Genomic DNA, 24,753 nt, shown 5'->3' with positions numbered 1-24,753 from the left:
TCACGAGGCCACTTGCGAGTCGTTCGCCATGTTTGGTTTTCTGCCTTAACAGAAAGGCGCTCGCCCTGGCGGGTTGCCTCCGAGCTGCGCTACATATCGACAACCTTACTGTCAAACATAGCGACACCCTTTGTACACTGACGTTAATTAAGTCTAGTTACCAGGATTTTAGGTGCAAATAAGATTTATGAAGGTTAATGTAATGATTGAAATCGCATTTTTACTCCAACTGTAATATTACCTTATTATAAGGGCTATTCCATCAATCCAGTTCTTACATCCGTCTTCAAATACCATTCGCTGCTTTTTGTGTAATTATAAATGTAAGTCAAAGAATTCAAGTTGCTCATTCAGTTTTGCCTAACTAGCTTTGATGGAGTTGTCTCCGCTGAAAATCAACCTGGAAAATCCTGAATTAATTCAAACTAGAAATCATCACAATTTCTAGTTGGAAAAATAACATCACTCTATGAAAGATCAAGATATCGATTAAATAATCTAACCGAATATTTTTCAATTAGCTTACTCGTTAATCATTCTATTTTCTAGTCAATATCGGGTGAAATCTCTGGAAAAATGTACTCACATAACTTTTCCACTGTTGAATGAGTAGTTATATCATCAAAATACCCCCCCCCAGCCCTTCACATTAAAATGCATCGTAAATTTAATGTTTTTTCAAGTTTTGATGAGTTCAATGATGAACAAGAGTTCTATTTACTATGCGCGTTTGTCTGATGAGACGTCTGGCAGTCGTGACAGAATTGTCAATATGGCCGCGTCTTCACATCTTGCTTTCGATTTATTTTCCTGGAGCAGAGTTTCCTCTGAAAAGCATCGGATGACAGTAAGTCGATGCCAAAGTTCGAAGATGAGTTGCAGGAGTGAAACTGGAATGCAGGAGAGAAGTCTCACTTCTTCTTTGTTTCTTTTTTATCCTACCAAAGCTCATGATAAGATATGCGAAATTCTCGCAATAATATATATCATGCATCAACAATTAAGTATCCGCAATCTTATCACTCTGAAACATACATTTCTGATTGCGGCATATTTAATTTGAATTCCTCGAAATTAGGTTACATTTAAGAATTTCGTACCTTGCTCAAGCGATCGAGTTAGTTTCTATTTTTATTTAACAAATAATAACAATATCGATGAGCATTTGATTACTGCGATCCTTAAAATTGAATTCAGCCCTGATAGCGCATTATTCTGCCTTATGATGAAAAGAATTCATTGTTATCTTCATCATTTGGCAATTTTAATACGAATTTTTGACCCCAACTGAACTTTCATAATAATAATAATAATAATAATAATAATATTAATAATAATAATAATAATAATAATAATAATAATAATAATAATAATAATAATCACAATAATAAGGCAGAATAATGCGCTATCAGGGCTGAATTCAATTTTAGGGATCGCAGTAATCAAATGCTCATCGATATAGACATCAAAAAATGAACAATGACCTGACGCACTAATTGACACAGTAGAGATAAACTCACGTCACGTTCTCATCAATAAAAATTCACTGAATCAGATTCACAATATTTCCATAGTCAAATTCATATATCTACAACTTTTTATTTGATCGCCTAAATCAATCACTCGATCCCTGCACCTTTATGTTTTCGTTTCGTCACTTCGTGAATGCACCGCTTGATTAAAACCGTGAATTCATTATAGATTATTATAGATAGATTCATTCATCGCAGATTATAATTCATTCATTATAATCTGCGAGAATAAACTTATATGTCAATAATTGTAAATTTTGTATTAACAAATCACCAGCTAGAATGGGTTTAGGCTTAGACATTTTTGCTTTGAGTATGTCATTGAAAATATATATCTGTCAATAATAATGCATTGCACGAAGTCATAGCTAGTGATTCTTGTCTCACCTTACGAAAGATGCTAGTAATTTGTGACAGGCTTTATTTAAAAAATAACAGGTTCTTGCCTTTGCGAAGAATAAGTCAGGTTAACATGGAATTTCAGACAAAACATTGAGCTCTTTATCGTCGTACACATATTGACAACTCTAAATCGAATGTCTAATGTTATTCCCGCCTGTACGCAAGAATTATGTTGAAAGCAAAATATAACACGAGATTTTCATGCGAAATATGTACAAATTTGAGCAAAGGCGCAGGTTACATCACGCATGCTTGATTACGAGACAGTTTTCTCAAAATTAAAAATAGATTTTTCCAACAAATGGAATTGAGAATCAACGCTAGTCTGAGCTCCAAGGTAAAATACAAACTGCTGAAGCCTGAGTCTCCTTGTTTGCCAAGTCTGATGGTAATTCTGCTAATTGGCAAGAAAGATTGTCACTCCAAATGATGAGCTTCTACGCTATTTTCAACGGCACGCACAGAAATGGATTTCAAACTTGATATCTTGAATGCTTGCACGACGTCTTGCGTCAAAAATTGAAAGAATTTTGAGGAAATAAAATGTTTACTGGAGCTGCGTTCCTTTGCATCATGCAACAAACACTTCAATTTTCAGCGGGAATTATTCACCAATTACAAAAGCATTGTGTAAAATTTTACTTCTATATATGCTTTCCTTGTTGTTGATTCATCAAAGCTGCTTCAGTTTTCAATTCTACACGAAACCTTTGTACTTGATTTATTCTGCCAAACTAATTCTTTGTCAAGTATTTAAAAGCAAAGAGAACAGCCAAAAAATTGGCATTTCTCATGCGGAGTAAACGTTTCTGTTTTCTCGCTGTTTTCTTTGCTTTTAAATTCTTGATAAACTTGCGATTCAAGCAATCGAGTGATCTTAATTCTTTGTATTTTGCCCGAACTGTAACCAGACTTTTCTAACTTTTCCTTGTATTCATAATTTTATTAGCTACGATAGTTAACTAGTTACGATAGTTAACTAGTTGCAATAATTAACTAGTTACGATAGTTAACTAGTTGCTTCCTATTATTTTTTGTGCAAAGTAAATATCTTAGTGAGCTCGTAGCTCGAAACAATGCTATTTCCTATTATTCATTTATGATTCTAGTATTTTTTTCTTACATTGAAATATTATTCTTATAATATTCCAGTATTTTACGAGCTACAACAATGTGATCAACACACCAAATGATTAGTGGATATCAATTATCAATATTTTTTTGGATATCAATTTAGGCTTCACTTACTCAGTTCGCTTTTGTCCCTGTTCGGCAGGCTATTATTTTCCCGTCATTCACTAATCTTTAGTCTATCGTCTCAAGCATTACGGCAAAGACGATAAAAAATTACAACAAAGAAGATAACAAACATTACAACAAAAACGATAATAAACATCAAAACAAAGGTGATAACAAACATTACAACAAAGACTTTAACGAACCTTACAACAAAAACGATAACAAACATTAAAACAAAGGCAATTACAAACATTACAACAAAGGCGATTACAAACATTGCAACAGGAACGCTAACAAATATTATAACAAAGGTGATAACAAACATTACAACAAAATCGATTACAAACATTACAACAAAGGCGATAACAAATATTAGAACACGAATCATTGCTCCCTTCCGAATCCAATGACAATCTTTCTTTTTTTTGTGCCTAATAGGTGACAATTTCATGCCGCGTAAATGTCGGGAAATTTCTGCAATTAAATTATGTAATCTGTAGATTTGTGTTTCAAATCAATTCAAAATATTATAGGTTACCTCAATATGTTGACTGTGCATGATTAATTAATATAAACTTAAATATCTTCGATTATGTCATGCGTTCTGGATCTTTCAGAATCTTCTTATTCCAATACCCAATGTATGCAAATTACATGCCCCAGAAATAATTAAACACATTCGTTCCCTTCCCCCCACAGGGCGTGCTGAAATCGTTCTCGCAACAACTGTTCGGAGCAACCAAAGGCCGGGCGTCTCTGCGTCAAGCGACCGTGACGTTGCCGCGCAGTTGGCGTACCGACTCCCTCACTTGCTCCCTCCTCCAGCCGGTCAACACTGCGTCACCGCCAGTTCACGCACATATTTCCATAAGCCAGCCTCATCCAGTCTTTGGAAACAGACCGTGGGCACAACAAAGCCAGGGATGTGGCAGACCAGGAGATAAAATCCGTCTCGGAGGCGACAGTCTTCGTGGCGGCTCAAACGAATCCCATTCACACACCGCAAGGTTGCTGCTCGCGGAGTGGGCCAAGTTCCGATGGGGTGTTTTTGAAGAACGTGGTATCCCTGGAGACCCGATGTATCCTCCCCAGTACCGGGACCCCAGCACTCACCGATGGGAGAGTACGGCTTGTACTGATGGACCCATCCACGCTACGGGTCCCGAGTGTGACCCTTCAAGAGGAGGATGTCCCGTCGACCCCGACCCCTTTGCCAACACGCACCTTACCTCTTCCCTCTTGGCATTGCCGGATCTTCCTTCAGTGAGTACTAGCCATGTATGATTTTAATCAAAATTCCTTCATTACCGTAAATTATTACCTTTAAATATTTACTTTGTAACCTTTTGTCTATTGACGGTAACTCTAATTAATAAGTAAGCAGATACGAATATTAGTAACGACGGATAATGACACAACATATCAAAGGGTACAAGAAACAATAATTGACATCTGGCACAAATAGTTGCGCAAAGCAGTCTTCATGTCACTCATTGAACTGCAAAGCTGGCTATTATAAAATTAATGAAGGTTTGGCCTTGCATGGAGAGGTACTAGAAATATGTTGAAGCTCTTGGGGAAACCGACTTTGAATTTTTTCATGAGGGAAGTTTATATTTTCTAATATTTGATACATAGCAGTATTTTTTTCCGTAGTGTCATAATTTAAATACTCAAAAGTATAAAAAATTAATTTACGTTTCGTCAAAAACTAGGCACATCCCTCAAAATTGTTAAAGGTACTAATTATAATGAAAATAATGATAGTTATTATTATTCAATAACTATTTAGTTAAATAGTGTTTACAAATAATTGAAAAACAGATAATGATGCCGTTAGTATAAGAAATAAAAGTAATTATTTAACAAGATTGCGATTAAGAAATGATTGCTCTTTATGTAGAAATGACGCAAACTTCAATATTTCTTAAAAAAACTGTTAGCCTGAGCTAATTTACAGCCGTTTTAACAACAAATTTAGGCTATACCATAGACGTACTGAAAAATTTTCGATTCGACTCGAAAAATGTTAGCTTGACAGTGCTCAAATAAACTTCAATTGCATCGGACAATATTTATTTTGAATATATTTTTTTATTGAAAATAAATTTTGAAATCGCTGAAAAGTTCTAACTTTCATAAAGCCTGTGAGTGTACACTAGATTGTGTAAGACTAAAATACAAACTATAACTTCCACTACATGTAGCTGGAAACAAGCGAAAAATTGATTTTTTTATAAACTTTCATAGATTATATGGCATAAGCACACCAAACCCTCTTGCACAGTAACTAAAATGAAATTGTTCTTTAGAAAATACAATTTCTACCAGCTTAGATGTCGCTGTCGTTCTTATTGACATGGTAGAGAGAAAAAGTTTTAATAAGAGACTCTGTTTGAGGCAGTCGTCGACAGCTTCTATCGCTCTTTTTGAGTCTCCGTCCTTCTGCTGTATGATTGCTAAAGCTGATTTTGAGTCCCTAAAGAAACATTTTTAAACTCTGAGGCTTCTGGTCTGACGTGCACTAAAGCCCGCTACTTGCATTTTTCATCGCAGGAGCAATTTAGAATAAGTTTCAGAGTAAAATGTTTTATGAATAGTTCGCATAGCATGAAAGAAGTTTTTATAATTGACATGGTATCTGTTTTAAATCACTAATTTCGATTTGTAGCGTGACATCAGCTGTGGCAGACTTTTAAATTCTTCCTGAATGGATTGATGAATTCATATTTTCGCTGATTCTTCATTTTACATTTTAGATCCTTGCTGTTGTTCTGTGTGTTATAATAACTATTAATTTCGTTGTTATAATATTTAGAACTGTATGGTAGATTATACAGAATATCGTTGTTGCTTGATCACTTCTGAGTTTCATAGGCTTTAATTTTGCATTCCTCAATTCCCTAAATCTTGCCTTGTTCGCATTGCTCATTCATACTGCAAGCATTTCCTATGCGTGCGTACATACCTCTACAGACCGGACTATAATCGATACCCTAACACCGTTGCGCAAGTCACCTGAGCTATGCCTTCTAATCGGAAGCCTACCTCTATATTTTACGCCTCTAACCATCAACTTTTCTCGGTTCATAGCGCGTACCTTGACTCATGCGTACTGCGGTCTCACCATTTCTGAAGGAGTTCCGTGCTGGTATTACTGTACAATTGAGCTTATCGCTTCTCGAGCTATCAGTCCTTCATCGACTGGTGTTCGATTCAACACTTGAACCTTGGTTAATACAAGCTGCATTCTCACTATTGGTGAGGGTTTTCTTTACTGTTTTTAGAACAGTTTTGGAGCAATATTCCAGCCTTTTATCACTTCTATTGTGGCTCATAGCATAGTCTTGGTTCCAAATTCAACTGGAGAAACAATACTACAGTTCCGAGTATTTGAATCTTTACATTTTGGAAGATTTTACTAGGGTTGGTTTATATTCAAAATTAAGAGTTGAAATTTCATCATTTATGAGGTAAAACATAGCTGCGTAAATGTTAAAATAACCATTATTTTTGATGTCTTGTAGGTTAGACTGTTCTGCGACGACCCAACGCACAACAAAGTTGCGCCCACGAAGCACAACTCGATGTGTGGTGGACGCTCAGCCTGGGAAATAATACAGAACTCCGTTGACTTCATTCAGGGCCGGTGAGTTATGATCTTGTTTTTTATAAGTTATATGAATTTGTTTTAAATAAATAAATTAGAATGATGGTGTAGAAGTTTTTTTTTATTTGACAAGCTTTTATTATTTTGTTCGGTAATTTTGGAAGTATTTCTGACCGAACATTGCTGAATCACAAAAATCCGTTGTTTTTTCACAGAAGAAAAAAATCCTGTTGCGTAACATGCAGGCCAAATGTCCGTAGACTACTTCAGGGCCAACTATGATGAACCAATCAATAATTAACTATACGAAAAATTTGTCGAAGGCTCGATTTCGTTTGCAAGGAAGAATAAAAAACGATTTCGTACTTTTCGTGAAAAAAATGTTTTGCTTTCATCTTAATTAATTTATTAACGCCCTCGCTCTAGCGGTCCACTAGGTAATGAAAGTTTAATTTGCGCCACGCGTTTTATCTACAGTCTTGCCAAGCATCTCCAGAAACCTATTTTCTGTGCCCCGAATTTCCAGAAAACCGCAAAATCTTCTCACTCGTCCGTGAAAAGCGAGAAGATGGAGATGAAGGGAAAAATTGTGTGCGTCAGATATTCTTGGTACAGCAGTGCTCCTCCTCCGACATTTCGAACATCTTTGCCGTCATAAATTTCCCGCGTATTGTCAATGGAAAAAAATTATTTTCTTCTTCTCGCAAGTTGCATTGGTGGCTGAACCTTCCGACTTTTTAGCGATGCTTGCCCACAAGCTGGATTTGCTGCGTCCGTGTGACGGATTTTTACGTGCACAGTCTGATGGTCGCCGCAGAAAAATGACTCCTCACCCACATGATGTGGCACAGGAATGCCCTGATTTTTTCGGGCGATTATCCTGCGAGCGTTTGTATGCAAAATCTTCTGCGGGCGTCGAAAACTGAGAAGTGTTTTTTTTTTGTCGTTTTAACGAGTTTAAGAAATGAGTATCAGAAGAATAATTCTCATATTTAAAGTCAGAATGGTTGTATTAATATGACTTGCTTCACATTAATTATTCCTCTAATTTTGCCAGCTACGACACATTGGAATTACAAAAACTTTTAAAATGCTCTTTCCAACTTCCACGCAAAATTTAGAAATAATCTCCAAAGTTTCAAGTGAAGATCGATCATTCATTTCACTCTATGTAAACGTTTTGTTCGATATAAACTGTATTTTGATATCGTTTTTTAATATCGATGGTGGAAAAGGATGCATCGGCTCAGGTTATAATTGGATGTCGTTGAAATAATTCAACCGAGCTTAACTATTCCTACAGAAAGCCTCTTGATAAATGTTTCTAGCCACACAATTTAAAATGATTTTTTGTCAAAATACTCATGATTGCATGCTTTATTTTCACAGCCAGTTTCACTTTTAAATTTGACAACGTAAATTGGAATTTGTAAATTAATTATGGATGGTATATTGCCCTAGCAAAGGATCTTATAAATTATTCAAAATTATTAATTCGTTAACGAATTGTCTTTTTAGTTCAGTTGAGTAAACATCTACACATCAGACCATTTGAAAAGCTTCCAACTCTTTTTAATTTTTTTCAACAGCATCAACCATTTTTATTATAATCCCCCACACACGACCAAATGTAGAAGTTGTGCGTTGATGAAATATGTATACGTTCATACTTCCCTCCAAAAAATTTCGTTCAATAAGCGCTCATTAGAGCACGCTGTTGGCTTTGGCAAGTAAATTGAAATTGAAGCCTCTTATATTCTTCTAAATTTATTAAATGTAATTATTCACTGATGTTCTGATCAAATCTATTTCTAAATTATTCTTTAAACCGCTGTTTTGGTTTCATGAACTTTATTTCTTTCGTTATTGTATCTAAGCTCTCATTATGTTAAAGCTTTTAGAGCAATGCAAGCCACAAACGTCAGCACATGCATGTTCATATCACATACGACCAATCGCTGCGACGTGTTCGGTATACATAAGCTTTACTTCGTTCCGATGAACGTATGCATTTTCACGATATTGGCACGCGATGTCGCGTTTACCAAGCCAGCAGTTACGGCGAGTTAACGGCAACTTTGCAATCGTCGCACTAAATTTTTGTTTTTAAACTGTGCTACAATACTATCGAAAATATAGCGGTATTCGTTTTTTAAGAGTTATGGACAAATTAACTTTCTACTCACCTATCGCCATATATTTTTTATTTCTCACAAACTTGTGTTTTTCCACTGCTTATATATTGTCATTTATTTTTCAACCGAAAATGGTGCAAGATTTAATCTCAAATAAAATATGATAAGATATGCCTCGTCTGTTTGTGTCCGAACGTTTCATATATGGCAACTTTAGAAAAGAATAAAACAAATAATTATTGATAACATGCAATTGAATCAGACTAATGTTTTTTAAATTCAAAGTCCCAAGATCCAAATTCCAATGTTATGCATTTCAGCTTCGCATTGCATGATATCAGCAATAATTTTTATCGGAGCCCCTTTCTGTTGTGTATTGCATCTTTAACTGAAAATTTGCTTCACGCATTCTCATGAAGTACATCGCCTCGCAATTCATTCGTTGCGTAGCCAGTTTTTTGACATTATTCGCCACACTTCCACAGCATTCATACAATTACTCTAATTTTTCATCTGTTTTTATCCGATCTGTAAAAACTTGCATGGCTTAATTGTGATCTCTTCATTTTTGTCCCTCAGTAATCCGGTTTCAAACTCGTCCCGAGGACTGGACCCGGTGATAAAGTTCGTCAAAGAAGAGGGACCGAGATACGTTTTGGTGATCGAAGATACTGCTTCCATGAATCTTCAAGTAAGAAAATTCTTCATGGAAACAACTCTTGCTTTATTTACTTTATCACAAGGAAACAAGTTTAGCTATCTTGAACATCGTAGTATTTCTCTATCTTCATTAGTTCAATTTTACCCGACTTGCGACGTTTAGCTAATAAACCCGGCTCATTTCACAAGCGTTTTGACAGGTTATAAAAATTATAGCGTAGACTGGATACTAGTTATTAATACTGAACTTTGATAATTCCAACTCGCTGAAATTAAACATTTAAAGTAATGGTGAATAAGAAGTTTCGGAACTTCACTATTTTAGAAAAATTCAAATACTTTCTGATTTTCATTTTATTGACAGGCATCAATCATCTATATTATACCATTTCATATACAGCAAATCACATTTCTAGTTATTGATGTGTTAACATATTCAAGTCTCTAGTTCGAAACCTTCCGTATTCTATTTTACTATTCCCAATAAAATACAGATGGATTCATAGACACATATTTGCAGTAGACCCATTGAAATTAATCCCAATGCCGCCCCGTCGGAGTCGTTTCCTTGAGAGCTCTTCGATTGCAACGCTCGCGCCTCATTAGAAAGTTTTAAATTTTCTATTTCTTGTTCGCCAGAGACGCTGGGAGTATCTGAGAAAGGCGATAAGAAGAGTCGTTGTTTACGACGTTCCTGATCGATCGCATGTCGGCATCGTCACATTCAACTCGGTGGCCAAGAGGGTCGCGCCTCTCAACTTTATCGAATCCGAGTTCTCGGACAAACGACAAAAAGTTGGCTCTGCTTTGCCCAGAAATCCGTCGACCGTTCCCGAAAGTCACAAATGTATTCTTTGCGGTCTTCAAGAGGCTTTGCGTACAATAGATGAGGCGTCGCAAGATTCGGTCGGGGCCAACATCGTCTTGGTTTCGTCGGGTGCCGGAGTCACAACCCATCACCAGATGGATGAAATGATTCATCTCATCGAATCTCGTGGGATCAGAGTTACTCCTGTGATATACCCGATGACGGAGAGGTCTGGAAGCACCCGCTCCTCCATGGAACATGGCCTGGAGCCTCTTTCCGGCAGCAGTGGTCGCAGTTTTACAGTTATGGATGAAGGTGTTGGAAACGATTCGAAGGTGAGCATGCTTGTCGCTCTCATGGACGCCCTCATGGCTGCTGTGAGATTCACAGGAAAACCTGACTTACCAGGATCACCTGTTCTGGTCCACAAAAGCGCCTACCCCGGCGGAATTGCATCCATGTCCACTGGATCCTTCGCTCTTGATGACTCGCTCGGACCCAATGCCAGATTTTCGGTTTACTATTATGACCTGAACCACGTCGGAAATGCAATTCAACTCACCTCGCCATCCGGAGAAACTCTCGTGCCGCTGCAAGAAGAAGATGGAGACGTCAATATGATTTTTGTGAACCTCGAAAAAGCTGAGGTGAGTTTAACTTGGAATTTTCCTTTTTTTTATTCTTCCACGCTTCTGATTTTCAACTTACAAAAGTTTTTTTCTTCTGGGTAATGAATAACACATAAGCTTCTTGCATATTATAATAAAAATTATTACTGATTTGTTATGGTGGTTGATTGTTATATTTATCTAAATCTCTTTAACTTCAGTGCACCAACGGTGTAGGTACTTATTGCTATTTGAACGGCAATTTACATGTCTTCTTTCATCTTAAACTTGAAATAATTCTGAGCGTGAGTCAGTAAAAACTTGATTCGTTCCTAAATTTATTTGAATTAAATCTACATGATTTTTCGCCAATCAGGATTTAATAATTCACTTGAGGTTCTCTGCATCTAGAAAGATTCCACTCCGCTCATGTTCATCTCGTGCGCGATAACTTTTTTTTTGCATCTCGATGATTTACCCAACGCATCAAAGTAAATTGATGATCTGTACTAACACGTGAAGGTGAAGTTTCTAAATGAATTAGAAAGAAAAACGATTTGATCTGTTATCATTCGTGGCACATAATTTTTCAAAAAAAATTGTTATACAAAATTATCCTATCATCCGATGATTTTTTTGCTCTCTAATTTCTGAATAAGTGAACGTTTTGCAGGGCTAAATATTTAAACTCAATTTAATGGTTCATACTCCCATTTTGCAGTGAATTAAACCCATTGGAATAGCATTAAATTTGTAATTCTTGCATTTCCTGCATCAACAATGACAATAGAAGGCATAAATAATGCTGCATCGGTTTTATTGCAGGCCCTCCAACATAAATGCAGTAGCTCTACCATGCTCACAGGAGGCAGAGAAGCATTTAATCAGGCTTATCCTAACAATTCCTAAGAATTTTTTCTGTTCTTATCAACATTGATTCACTCATTTAAATTTTTGTCGCATCTTTGCAAATATTTTACTCCAACTCTAAAATGAACTTTTGTTGTTGCTGACGATAGCGAGGTCTGTGGTCGTACACCGTGGAGAACCGCGCGGACTCTCATCAAGGTTTATACGTGCAAGTCACGGCCAAGAGGAACACGTCAGCGGGCCTGAGCGTCAAACTATGGACGAGCGCCAGCGACCAGGCAATCAATGCTTCGGATCCTTCCAGCCCCGTGATCCTCTTCGCTAGCGTAACAGAAGGAGAGTCGCCGGTGCTGAACGCCAGAGTGGTAGCCAAGCTTCAACGATTGGGCGTCAATGCAACAGGGAGCTCTTACGAGCCAATATTCGTCGACCTTATCGACAATGGGATTGGAGGTAAGCTTATCGACCGTTAAAGACCAACATTGAATGCAAATTGAATGGTTTCGAAGTTCACTTGTTATCCTTCTTCAATGCAGCTCTGCTGCTCTAACCGTGGCCCATCAACTTCTATGCATAAAGCCCAAACTAAATGCGTGCAGTGATAAAACGAGCGGTATAACGTCTCTCTAGAAATTCAAGTTGAGATAACATCGTTTTCCATGCATTTTCTTATGTTGTTAATGTCTTTTGCCATGTGTAACGATCTTGAGTCACGGTTGTCGATCGCCAGAGCCAAAATTCGATTGACTAGTTACAAATTTGGCAGCACATTTTTATTTTATTGCTATATATTTAAAATTCTGCTTAGTTTTGTCTTACAATAATTACGTGAATGGTGTGGCTATTAAAGTCAAAACTGGAGTTTCGCAAGCTCGACTGGAAATTAAAATGTTACTGATTTATTCATGTTTCATGCAAAATTTACATGTTTGCCATCATCAAGATTGGAGACGCGATCATCTTTTCCCCGAAAATCATATTTTTTCGTGCTCATGAACTTCCGCACTCCAAAACTATTCTGAAACAAACACGACTAGTAAGTGGGTATCTTACTCAAGATATGAGCAGCAAGGAGTCCATTAATCTCGTTGAACTCAATGCTATAAAACTTTTCCAATGAGCCAATGTAAACGGAGGAAAAGTAAGATCCAACACCGTCAGTCTGCGGAACCCTACACCTAAAAGAGGGATAGCAGATCCCTCTAGTGTTAAAAGTTACCAGGCTTCATATTCTAATGGACTCTCTCGTTGTTCATTCGTAAAGTTACCGACGAAAGTTCAAGCGGATTTCTTTCGATGCAACATATAGTTTTCTCCTGATTTCGACTCAATTCTTCTAGAAGCACGAACATTTTCGGTTAACGGTCCTGTCCCGTGAAGTTTTTAGCGCAAGTTCAAGCCTCATTGACCGCTCATCAATAGCGGGGCAGGGCAGCAATTTTCATCAACCATTCTATTCACTGTCAACAATTAGTGCCCACTTTGATGGCAGGGCCGTGAACGACGGGGCAGACCTGTTATTCAATTTTTAGGCAATATTTTGTCATTTCGACGATGGACGCATTAGTGCATGGAACGTTGCATTATGTCTCTAATTTATAGGCTTAAACACCTGCTACAATATTGCACGAATGAAAATAAATTATTGATTCACGGAAATTAGTACATATTGAAAATAAGGTTACATATATAACTTTAGAAAGTGATTCGTTTCGTTTGCAAAGTGCAAATATGTTCGCAAACCTTTGTGAAACCTTAAACTGAGACATACTTAAAAATGAATTGACTTTGATGACAATATACATATGTCGTTGAACAAACAGGAATGGACAAAAGGAAGGAATGAACAAAACATGCAGCTTGTTGCCCGCATGCGTCCGTAGCAAGGATGGCTGCAAAGCCTTCTGGTGCCGTCAGGACTAATGGTGGGGGCTTAAGCCCTGCTGTAGCTGGTCAAGGGTTTAATCCTTGTCCTGATGTAGAGCTGGAGTGCTGCCAGACAGGAGATCTTAAAGCAGCTTGCGAGAAATGCGTGCGTCGCAGAGTTAATTTAGCGGCCGTCAACAACCATTATGAGCGTCACACAAGGCTTTGCCTTAACTTTAGTACGTGCCTTAAACTCCTATGATTAACATCATCGTTCCTTGTGTGAATATTACTGCCCTCCAAATCGGTGACTAACTTATAATTTCCTTCCATTTTCTTAATCCTCTACGTTCGTCCTTATTTCTGAAGGTAAGTTCGAAAAAGAGAAATCAAATTAGAATCTAAATTTATTTTTATTAAAGTGCAATTGATTAGAGTCAAAATTTACAATTAACATTTTTACATATAACTACGTTTTCATCCGAAAGGCGCCAACTACTAAAGAACAGATAACTAATGTCTTTTTTATCGCTGCAGTTAGTTAATTTATAGTTATAGTTTAGTTAATTTATTCTGCAGTTAAACAGCTCAGTAAATTCTTGAATACTACGTAATTTTTTCTGCAAGTGCATAGCAAAACTTGAGTTTAATTTTTCTTTTGTCAGACCAAAATCGTTGCCTGATAACCCATGTACCTTTTCTTGATTTTGTTGTGGTAGCGTCATGGAAGGAATTTTAACGGTGTTTTGTCACGTATTTCTCACACACGACACCATTCGGACTAACAAAGCAAGTCTCTAGGAAGTGGTACAATTTTCTTTTACTGTTGTCCTGGAGTTTTTGTTGTCATTGTAGTCGGGCCTTAGTGTTCTTGCCATTGCTTTAATGGTCAGTGACGCTACATACCCGTCTAGTACAACCCTTGTTCGTTAAAACAGCAACTGCTTTCTTTAATATTTTTTACTTCATTCGAGCGCCTCAATGTGCCTCAGATTGCTCATTCAGCGGCAGATATTTGGGTTCACGAGTTTTTCAACTCTCCCTCAAAAAAGTGGTTTGTGGGATAAAATGTCATGGTCTCAAAATGGGTACCTCTACACAAAAATAGTTATAGTTTTTCTAAGCTATTTGCTCACAAATTGTTTCTATAAAACTTTTTTCGACTATCAAAATTTTTGTAGAAAATGCTAGCGCTGAATTTTTTAAAGTTGAGGCAAATTTATTCAGCTGCAACTTATATAAACTTGTCGCCTTTAGAATATGTGTGGATTCGCAATTATGTGTTTGAAGCCTAGCACCATAAATACTGGCTGTTCGGATTTGTTTCCACGATACGACAGGCACCGTTGCTAGCATTCTAGTTATTTAAAGTACCTAACGACTTTATAATATACTTCAATAATAATAAAGGTAATACTAAAAAATAAGAATAGAATTATTAATATTATTTAGGGCTTCTCGAACCGGTGTCTAGCATCACAGTTTACTTATACAGGAGTTTCATATCGTGTCTGCTCCTCCGCTGGACCGCTGGCACGTCATGCAACTCTGGTATATTTAAATCAGATTTTTCCAGCACGGATTTATTCCGACCATAAGTGGTCACTTTCACGCTCCATTTTCCACAACGTCCATGCTCCTTACGCGGATATTATCGCGTGTCTCAGCGGCTCTCACTGAACGTCCATGACATCATCGATCATTTTTATACTCGAGCGCATGAACTTCGCTGACATTGCCTTTATTCCGAATGCCTTGGACATTACGACTTACTGCTTTTACAGACCCCTGCAGTATAATTAGCATTTGAAACGCAGCGCAATCAAACTGATACATTTGCTTAAGTATACACTCGATCTGAAGGCTCCATTATGCCCACTGAAAATGGTCATTTCCTCGGACAGTCCATTAACGTGCAGTCTAATGCGCTCGTTCGATTGTCGTCAATACATTGAGGCTGAGATAAAGCGCCCCTCTGACCTCTTCACTGCATATGCCTTGGCTGCGAGCTGTCCATCGTTTATCATCGTCTGGGTTCACGTCAGTAGCGCGATTATATTTTGATTCATTTTGTCCGGTGAGTCAGAAGCTCGGTAAAATATGCTCCAATATTTCAGCCGCATCCACGCTAATCATTATGTGGAATCAACTGGAATGGATCAGTAAATCAACTTTAAAGAGAGAGTCAAATTCAGTGTGCAGGCTTCTGCATAGTATGTGGTAGAAGTTTGAGTGAATTTCAAAGAAAATTCAAAGCTAAATGATGATACAGTACATCATGACAACAACCCTCCTCCAATCAGAAAGTACGAAGATACGAGTGATTGTGACTCAAGATTTTACAGTCTGCTCATACTTATCCTTCGATAGCCGATGTTAATTTCCCCGCCAATGATTTAATAAATTTTTGGAATTATTATACTGCTATAACCAAATCAATCTCGAATGCGTTAGTAAGCAGTTTTAATTACTGCAACACGTAAACTCGTACCTAACTCGTACTTTCAAACTCAAAAGCGCCAATTTTAAACTTTTATTCCGTTCAAATATGTGTAAACTTTCTCGATTGTTTTTTTTTAATATTTTCCACTAACCATCCCAAACTCTTACCTCTACCAGACCCAGACGTGACCGGTAACGACGGGATTTATTCTCGCTATTTACCACAACTCCACCACCGCGCCGGCCGCTACCTCCTCAGCGCAGACTTCGACCACAACAACGGCATGGCGCTGGTGGCACGCGCGTCGTCAGGGCGCCATCATAAGCTCACCGGCAGCCACAGCAACTTTTACATCCAGGTTTGTATTGCTTGGCTATTCTAAATTCAGCATCTTTACACCCTGGTAGATGATATTTAACTACCTAATGATATTGACCGGCTATCACACTCAAAGCTCTCGATCAAGTAGCTTTATTATATTACTGTACATCTAAAATACTAAAAACTCGCGATAGCGTTACTTTATTATTTTATATTACTGTACAGCTATAACACTCGAGCTCAAATTTCCAACGAATCACATCAATTTTTAACGCACATCTATTAAAGATTTTATTGTATTCTAATCTCATCAGCGACAATGGCCGGTGTCCAAATAGAAATAATAAATATTTTATTATTATTATCATTATTTCTTTCGTTCCGAAGCAAACAATACTCCGGTATTGAGATTCAATGACTCGTTAAAACATTTTCGAACATTTTTATTACAATATAAAATATTTAACACTGAAAACAGTTTTCATTTAGAGGATCCGCTAGTGAATTAAAGTCGTTAATTTCAATGCATTATGAATATTTTAGCCGTCGCTGGAGTCCGGTCGTGGAGACACCCCGTGCTGCGGCAGCGTACTGCAGCACCAGCACACGCGTAGGGCGCCGCCCTTCCATCGTCACGTCTCTTGGGGCGTCCTAGACCTGATCGAGCCGCCCTCTGTTCACGATAGCACTCCTCCTAGCAGGTATACATCATGAAAACACTCCTCCTAGCAAGTATACATCATGAGAACACTCCTCCTAGCAAGTACACATCATGATAACACTCCTCCTAGCAGGTATACATCATGACAACAACACTCCTCCAAGAGGTATACATCATGACATCAACCCTCCTCCAAGAGGTAAACATCATTACAACAACACTCCTCCAAGAGGTATACATCATGACAACAACCCTCCTCCGAGAGGTATACATCACATAAACACCGCTCCCAACTGATGCATTTAAGTATAGGATTTACTTTAACTGATACTGTTACTTATCACAACCAGTTACCCCCATCTACTGATGCACAAAATAACACTCCCTCTGTACATGCATTTCATTCCCTTCATGTCAATCCCATCATGTTAACAATAATCTTAGCAGGACTATATATTTGGAAAAATAACTCACTGAAGTTGCATTTCATTGCCTCTATTACTTCCACAGCTGTTAACGCGCATCAATATTATAATCAGTGTCAAAATACCATCGCTGATGTCAAGCACAGAATTTTCGGAAAAGTCTTCGGATTTATAAACCAGCATTTAAGTATCTTGGAAGATTAGATTTTATAGCTTTTTTTTATTTTGATTGCCGCTGACACCATGAACTGCAATAATTTAAGTACAATTTGTCAATTAAAGTACATTGACGTTTATATTTATTAATTATTAAAGCGTTAATTCGAACCCATCAACGCATGTATTTTTTCATAAAATCGAACGTACGCATTCAATAATGTTCCAAGATAGTTACTGACAATATTAGTTTGGTCAACTATTCCTTGTTACTCCTCGTATCCTAGTATCGAGTAAAAGCACAACTGGAGGATTCCTGCAAAGTCACAATACAAAAAAAAACATTATTTTCTTCTATGTGATTAGATTAAGTTCTACTGCTTCGACTTTAATTAACTTTTTATGACAATACAATGAACGAATTTTTTTTATTCACTCCAGAATTTTAGACCTGCGCGTGTCAGTGAACGACAGCATGCACGAGGTGTCTCTTAAGTGGACGTCGCCTGGGGACAACTGGGACCAGGGGCGGGCCAGTTACTACGAGGCCCTGGTAGCCCCATCATGGCGACAGGCGCGGGCCTTTCAGGGCAACAAGTTGAAGGGTCTCCCCACTCCCCTTCCTGCTGGGACCCTTCACACCACCACGCTGCTCTTCACTAGATTCGAACAGGTGATTTTTAGTGGCTGCTAATCAGTACTGATGATCTTTGCTTCTTATTCCCCCTAAAAACTTTTTATCATGAATGTAAATTTGATTTTAAATTGTCTCGCATCTCTATTGTAATTCATGCATAATGTTCCGCTGTTCAGGTTAATTAAAACACTTATCATTTTATTTATTATATTATTATTTTCTTCAATTTTGCTTCGTCTCATCAACATCCCCCATTTAAATTTTCAAAGATCTACTAGCTCAACACCTATATTCACTCAATACATTTCAACGTCCATGCTCCTTACGCAGATATTATTGCGTGTCTCAGCGGCCCTCACTGAATGTCCATGACATCATCGATCATTTTTATACTCGAGCGCATGAACTTCGCTGACATTGCCTTTATTCTTAATGTCTTGGACATTACGACTTACTGCTTTTACGACTTTATTATGATCGCCCGGCGCAGCTCTGGTACGTCACGATCCGAGCTGTCGACGGGTCAGGCAACATCGGAGGCATCGGCAACATCGCGACGCTGTGGGTACCCCGGCCACCGACCACCTACGAGATCACCACCCGCACCCAGCCCGGCCTCACCACCTCCGCTGAAACTTACGGTTAGTGATGTTTTTAATAATAAATATAAACTAAAAGTCGGCTTTATCATGTTAATTTTTTAATTTTTTAATCTTACCACCCGCACCCAGCCTGGTCTCACCACCTCCGCTGAAACTTACGGTTTGTGATGTTTTAATAATAAATATAAACTAAAAGTCGGCTTTATCATGTTAATTTTTTAAGCTTACCACCCGCACCCAGCCTGGCCTCACCACCACCACTAAAACTTACGGCTAGTGATGTTTTTTAATAAGAAATATGAAATAAATATCGCCTGTTTCTCGTTGAATTTTTAATCTCACCGCCGGCGCCCAGCCTGGCCTCACCACCTCCATTGAAACTTATGGTGAGTGATTTTTTTACTACGACATGAAAACTAAAAGTTAATTGTACCAGGATGAATTTTCAATCATTAGATTGTGTAAATCAGATCTTGAAAATTCTATTAAAAATCCTGTTTCCGGTCTGTAAACCAAGCTTAGTTTTCATCATGTTTTCATAAAAGATTTGACCTCAATAAGACGCATGGAAATAAATCCTGTTATTGACAGCAATATTACAGGCCAAATAAAAGCCATGCCGCGGACTGGCCGGCTGTGTTCATTTCTATATGCGCCTGAACGATCATTATCCTCAGGCCGCTCATGAATAGACAATTAGACGAGGTCGCTGTGGTAGTAAAGTTGAAGCATTACCAGCATTAGGGCATCATGCGCGTGATTGAAGCTTTACTAAGCCACTGCAATGACAGGCGTCCCGCTCCACCGGAATATAATCTTTTATTAGATTCTTCCATTCCACTCTTGCAATGGCACAGACTATTACTCAAGTAAACAGCCAAGAGTTTGTTGAAAAGACAATTGTCTTTTTATACTTTCCTACTGACTGTATTGCAAGCGAGTACTATTTCGACTGACAGTCTCGGTTACAGTACGATATAGCTCCTAACAACCACTCTTAACGTCAACGAGTTGTAATATTTTCTTTGACATTCCCTTCAACTCGCGAATACGAATGGTCTTAACTTCATCTTGTTCTGTACCGCATCAAACTTTGATAGTCACTAATAACGAATCGATTTACTAATATTTCCTCGCTTATCATTCCAATATCCGTTTTTGCATAACTCCTCTGCATAGCACGACGAGCAGGTTGAGAACAGTGAACGAACTCGTATAAGTAAACCCTGGCAGGAGACGTCGAGTAAGAAGCTAACGTATGCGAAATATGTCACTCAAAATTGAAATATTTTCATTCATCAAAGATATTTTTATGAGAATATAAACTATCAAGTAATAATTACCAATAACATAAGCAAGCAAAACAGTAACAGTAAACTTTTAAATTGTCACGATTTTAATCATAATCTAGACAGAAAAAGTCGACTCATCATGTCATTTCCAACTCTTATATTCCTAGCATTTTTCTCTTCGCTCACATTAACCTACGGAGACCAATTGTAGTAGAACTCTAAAGCGAAATAACGGAAAAAGTTACGACGCTAAAATACGAGCTGGAACTACGAAGTAGAGTCTCCAGCAGAATTATAAACTAAAATTCTGCTGAAGACTGGAAGTGGGCTTTTTTAATCTAGATCTACTTTTGAACACGACCCAGCGATGATAACAGAGCGTCCCTCCATCACTCGCGTTAATGAGAAATGCGGCGCGTCCGTCACAGATATTTACCGAGCCGGTGATGACAGACTCATTCCGAGTCTAAAATTATTTCCCTGGTCATTTATCACTCGATCGATTACGATCTCACTGTACGGGAAGTTAGGATATTCCTTTTCAAATTTCTTTTCCGCGATTGTATGAAGGTGTTTCGCAATTCTAGTTATTCGTTACTTTGTGTCATTGTAGCACCTTTTTATTCGTATATTAAGCGCCTTAAAAGCTGGCTATCACAAGTAAAGCAAATTATTTCTTTAGTTAGCTTTGTCTTTGAGTAAAACTAGTGTCTTGACTTCCTCGCCGTGCAATGTTGGCACTTGTGCGTCTACCAATTAGGTGCCTGGCCAATGCTCAATTTTTATCTAGAATATTTTGTAGGTGTTGGGAAGTGAGAGCGTTGCCGTGTATCTAGTGTGCAGTAAATACTCGTGAATGTCCTTATATTTTCTGAAAGCAGCTGCATCGGATATAGCCAGCAACAGTAGTGCCCATTGTCGATGACGAAATATGCGAGTTTTCCTCGCCATTGTTTGTGTTTTATGGTTAAGAAAATATTAGGATAAAATTGGTTAACTTATCAGTTAACATCAATGCGAATGATGAAATATTATATTTGTCAAGTTCCTTTTGTTTTGAGCTTCATTGCAAAAAGTGCGGAGATCTGAATTCATTTTTTCCGCAGTGTATTCGATTTGTGTCTCTGGTTTTACTATTGCAGCAAAAGAAAATTAGAGCAGTCATTGTTGCTCGATAAGTTCTTCGTTAGATTACCTCTTAAACCGAATATCTTATTTATTGAATCACCACCAAGCGTTAGAATGAATAAAAAAACAATAAATTTTTTAAATTGCCTTGGTTTACACGTACTCCACTCGTGAGAACGGAATTCAATACAATAACTGCGTAGTTTGTGGTTTTCATTGGGAGATACAGTCAGCTATTCGTCAGCGTTTCCCCAATTTGTTCGATTCGGGCTTTTAGAGGAAATCTAGGAAACGCTGAGCACGAAAATTTTTATATTTTTATTGCAAGGAGAGTCCGACAAAAAATCTTGGTACTAGCCAACGTTAAAATGTATTATTTTGATCTTCTCTCATTTACAATGAATGATAGCCAGTAGTCAATAGTAATCTGAATAATATTTACTAATTTCGTATCTTCACTTTCCCCCAACCTCAGGAAACTACACGGTAACGTCAGAGTTTGGTGCCAGCCGCCACCTAGGCTTCGGCAGCCTTCAAGTAGAAGATATTGCGATCATCTTGGGCTCGGTGGGAGGTTTGTTCATCATTGCATCTCTTCTGATCACCTACTGTTATTGCTACACCGTACGCAGGAATAAACAAAGGAAAGATGACATCCAGGCGCAAAACGAGAACGAGAAATCCAGAAACGGTAGCATCATCATCAAGTCCAATTCCGGCCAAGGATTGGAAGAAGATGGCAGACGTGGGTCAGTAGACAGCGGAGTCAAGGAAGCTGAAGTTCGTCCCTTATCGCCAGTCCAGTGCTGGGGAGCGACTAGGTTGCTTCAAGAACATGAGCGGCGTTTGTCTGTGCATTCATCGGCCGACATCATAGACGATCAAATGGTGGCTATGGATGCAGGAATGCCATCTCCATTTCCGGACGTGACCGTGACGGATTACCCTCATCAGCTGCCGACACCGACGCCCTCTTCGACCAACACCACCAACACTTATTCGACTGACCCGCCGCCAGCGTACACTCAATACACTCCTGAAGGCAGCATGCAGTGCTGCCCCACAAGCGAGTATCAAGCCTACAACGGCGCTTGGGACGAACCTTTGACCGGTCATCTGCTCGGACGTGCTCCTAATGGACAAAATATGACGGGTTATGTAGGAGCCATGCCACCTCCTCCTCCTCCAGCTAACCAGATGGCACCCTCGCACATGTCCCAGTGCAACGCATCCTCCCCTCCTGCTATCCACGGTCCCATCAATCAAGGGATTATGGCGCAGAATGGATCGGCAGATCGCAAGAGGAGGAATGTGACACAAGTGTAAACAACCGTCACTCTTGAACTTCGCACTTCTTCATTGGCCATAGATTCTCAAAATGATCTCGATCAAGTCGTTTCTAAAATATTCTGTAATGAGCTTCGACTTAATTTGATGAAAACTCAAGTAAGTTTCTTGTGTAATACACAAGGCAGTTTTTAAGGCTGGAATAAAAGCATTTATATTATTATTGCTGGACCTGAAAGACTGCCGGGCATTAATACGCAGGTTGAAACATAGCCTTTAAGTTACCGTCGCCAGGATCATGACGACTCATGAGATCCAATGATTGATAAAAAATGATAATCGAATGTAATAACTCGTAGCTTTCATCATTTGTAAGAAAATGATGTTTATTGCAGCTTGTGTATAGATATAGAAGAGTTATTGAGCGAAGTATAAATTTTATGCGGCGCATCGCGACAAAAAATTATGTAATTATTGCTTTAAAATGAACTAAGCGAACTTAATCTTCTGATGATTACCACCCAGTGATTATGTCGTAATAGTTGACTCCTGTCGAAATCATTGATTAATCAATTCCGATTTTCGTCGATATTCGACGCGATAAGTTAGTGGGAATGCATTTCAAATAGGCTTTATATTTTATATGAAATCGATATGGTAAATGTGGAGATCTATATGCGTGTTACATGATTATTAACTGGATAAAGAAATTTCATTTAAATAAAAATTGTAGATAATTACCCGTCAGTGAGGAAAAATCTTTTTACGACTGTCATCTAATTGCAGTGTCATTTGATCAGTTTTATTGATGTTGTCACGCTAGGAAACGATGCTGTATATCGCGGATAGTTACTAAATTCCTGAAACGGCCTTTAAATATTTTCCTATCTGCGTCTCTGTGCCGTTCCCTGCTTATCAAGCAGCGATACTCAAATTGAGTTTTCATACCGCGCGAATATATTGAAAAATATATTGTAAAAATAAAATATACCGTGTAAATAGGGTTGACCATTCGAGACGAAATCTTACGTGTACAGGTGTGATATTTTTGTGAATACATTTCCTAAATAACTCTGAGTGCTCAATGCAATTATGTGATTGTAGATATTCTACCATTGATGTTTTGTGGTGAAGGTTAGCGTGCTATCTAAATGATACATAAAATACACAAATGATGGGATTCGCATGACAGACAAAATTTTCTGGAAAGCTGCATGAATATCTTGACGTAAATGGCAAGTTCCAGCTTGCATAATAATTATCAAGGCTTTGATGATGATTAGCTTTGGAAGCAGTATGAGCTTCCCGGGTGTGTGATATTTAAATTCAATATGTTCATAATTACTTTAGAAGCGAAGAAAGCGCACTGTAAATCTACCAAATTATCAATGGAAGCGTTGCAGCTAGCAGCTCCATCGCCAGTTTAAATTTTTAATCAAAGGAACGACCAAATTTACACAGAAGTGATTAAAACCTATTTAGACGAATAAAAGGTAAAGTAAAATAAAAACCAGTCCACAAATTATTAGTGTTTATATCAATTCTATATATTTTTCAATTTTAGGTTAATATCGTCCGTGTAAATTGGGTCGACCTATTGAACATAATTCTATTCTATGAGCTTTGTTCTGATGATGGAGCTGGTTTTCAAATCGCTTTTAATGAAAATTTTATACATTTTTATGCATTTTCATAGACTTTAAATTAGTTAATTTTCAATAAAAAGAATCAAACTATATCATTATGAATCTAGAATTATTTAAGAAAATTTGTACTTATCCCAATAAAACTCATTGAAAAATCACGAAATGTGATCCTCTAGAAGCTACTGGAGTAACGTTTTGTACATTTTTGGCGTTTATGCAAGTGTAATACGAGATTATAATTAAGAATTATTATGTTCAGAACATTTTTACGATAAATTGTCAGAAGCGGCACCAGCGAAAAATTCTTTATAAATAAAAATTATTATGATGATTATATATTGTGTAAATGTGAGTATGTGTGTGACACAATGTTAGATGTAACGAGACGTGACCGTACAATACTACGCGCTCATTCATTTTTGGAA

The 24,753-nt window shown here is 37.9% G+C and overlaps 1 protein-coding gene across 1 annotated transcript; it reads left to right on the top strand.

The window, feature by feature from the left end:
• Positions 1-2,235: 2,235 nt before the first annotated feature.
• LOC108670317 (calcium-activated chloride channel regulator 2) lies at positions 2,236-24,335 on the top strand. Its single transcript, XM_018157779.2, has 11 exons — positions 2,236-2,271; positions 3,873-4,436; positions 6,701-6,822; positions 9,498-9,609; positions 10,218-11,033; positions 12,014-12,317; positions 16,350-16,531; positions 17,038-17,195; positions 18,178-18,409; positions 18,864-19,014; positions 21,871-24,335. The coding sequence occupies exons 1-11, from the start codon at positions 2,236-2,238 to the stop codon at positions 22,719-22,721; spliced, it is 3,528 nt and encodes a 1,175-aa protein (XP_018013268.1). The 3' UTR covers positions 22,722-24,335.
• The last annotated feature ends 418 nt before the right edge of the window (positions 24,336-24,753 follow it).

This window comes from Hyalella azteca, unplaced genomic scaffold, assembly GCF_000764305.2.
Source record: "Hyalella azteca isolate HAZT.00-mixed unplaced genomic scaffold, Hazt_2.0.2 contig6181, whole genome shotgun sequence".
NCBI lineage: Eukaryota > Metazoa > Arthropoda > Malacostraca > Amphipoda > Hyalellidae > Hyalella > Hyalella azteca.
Note: the sequence above shows the minus strand (reverse complement) of the source record. Positions and strands in the feature narration are given on the sequence as shown.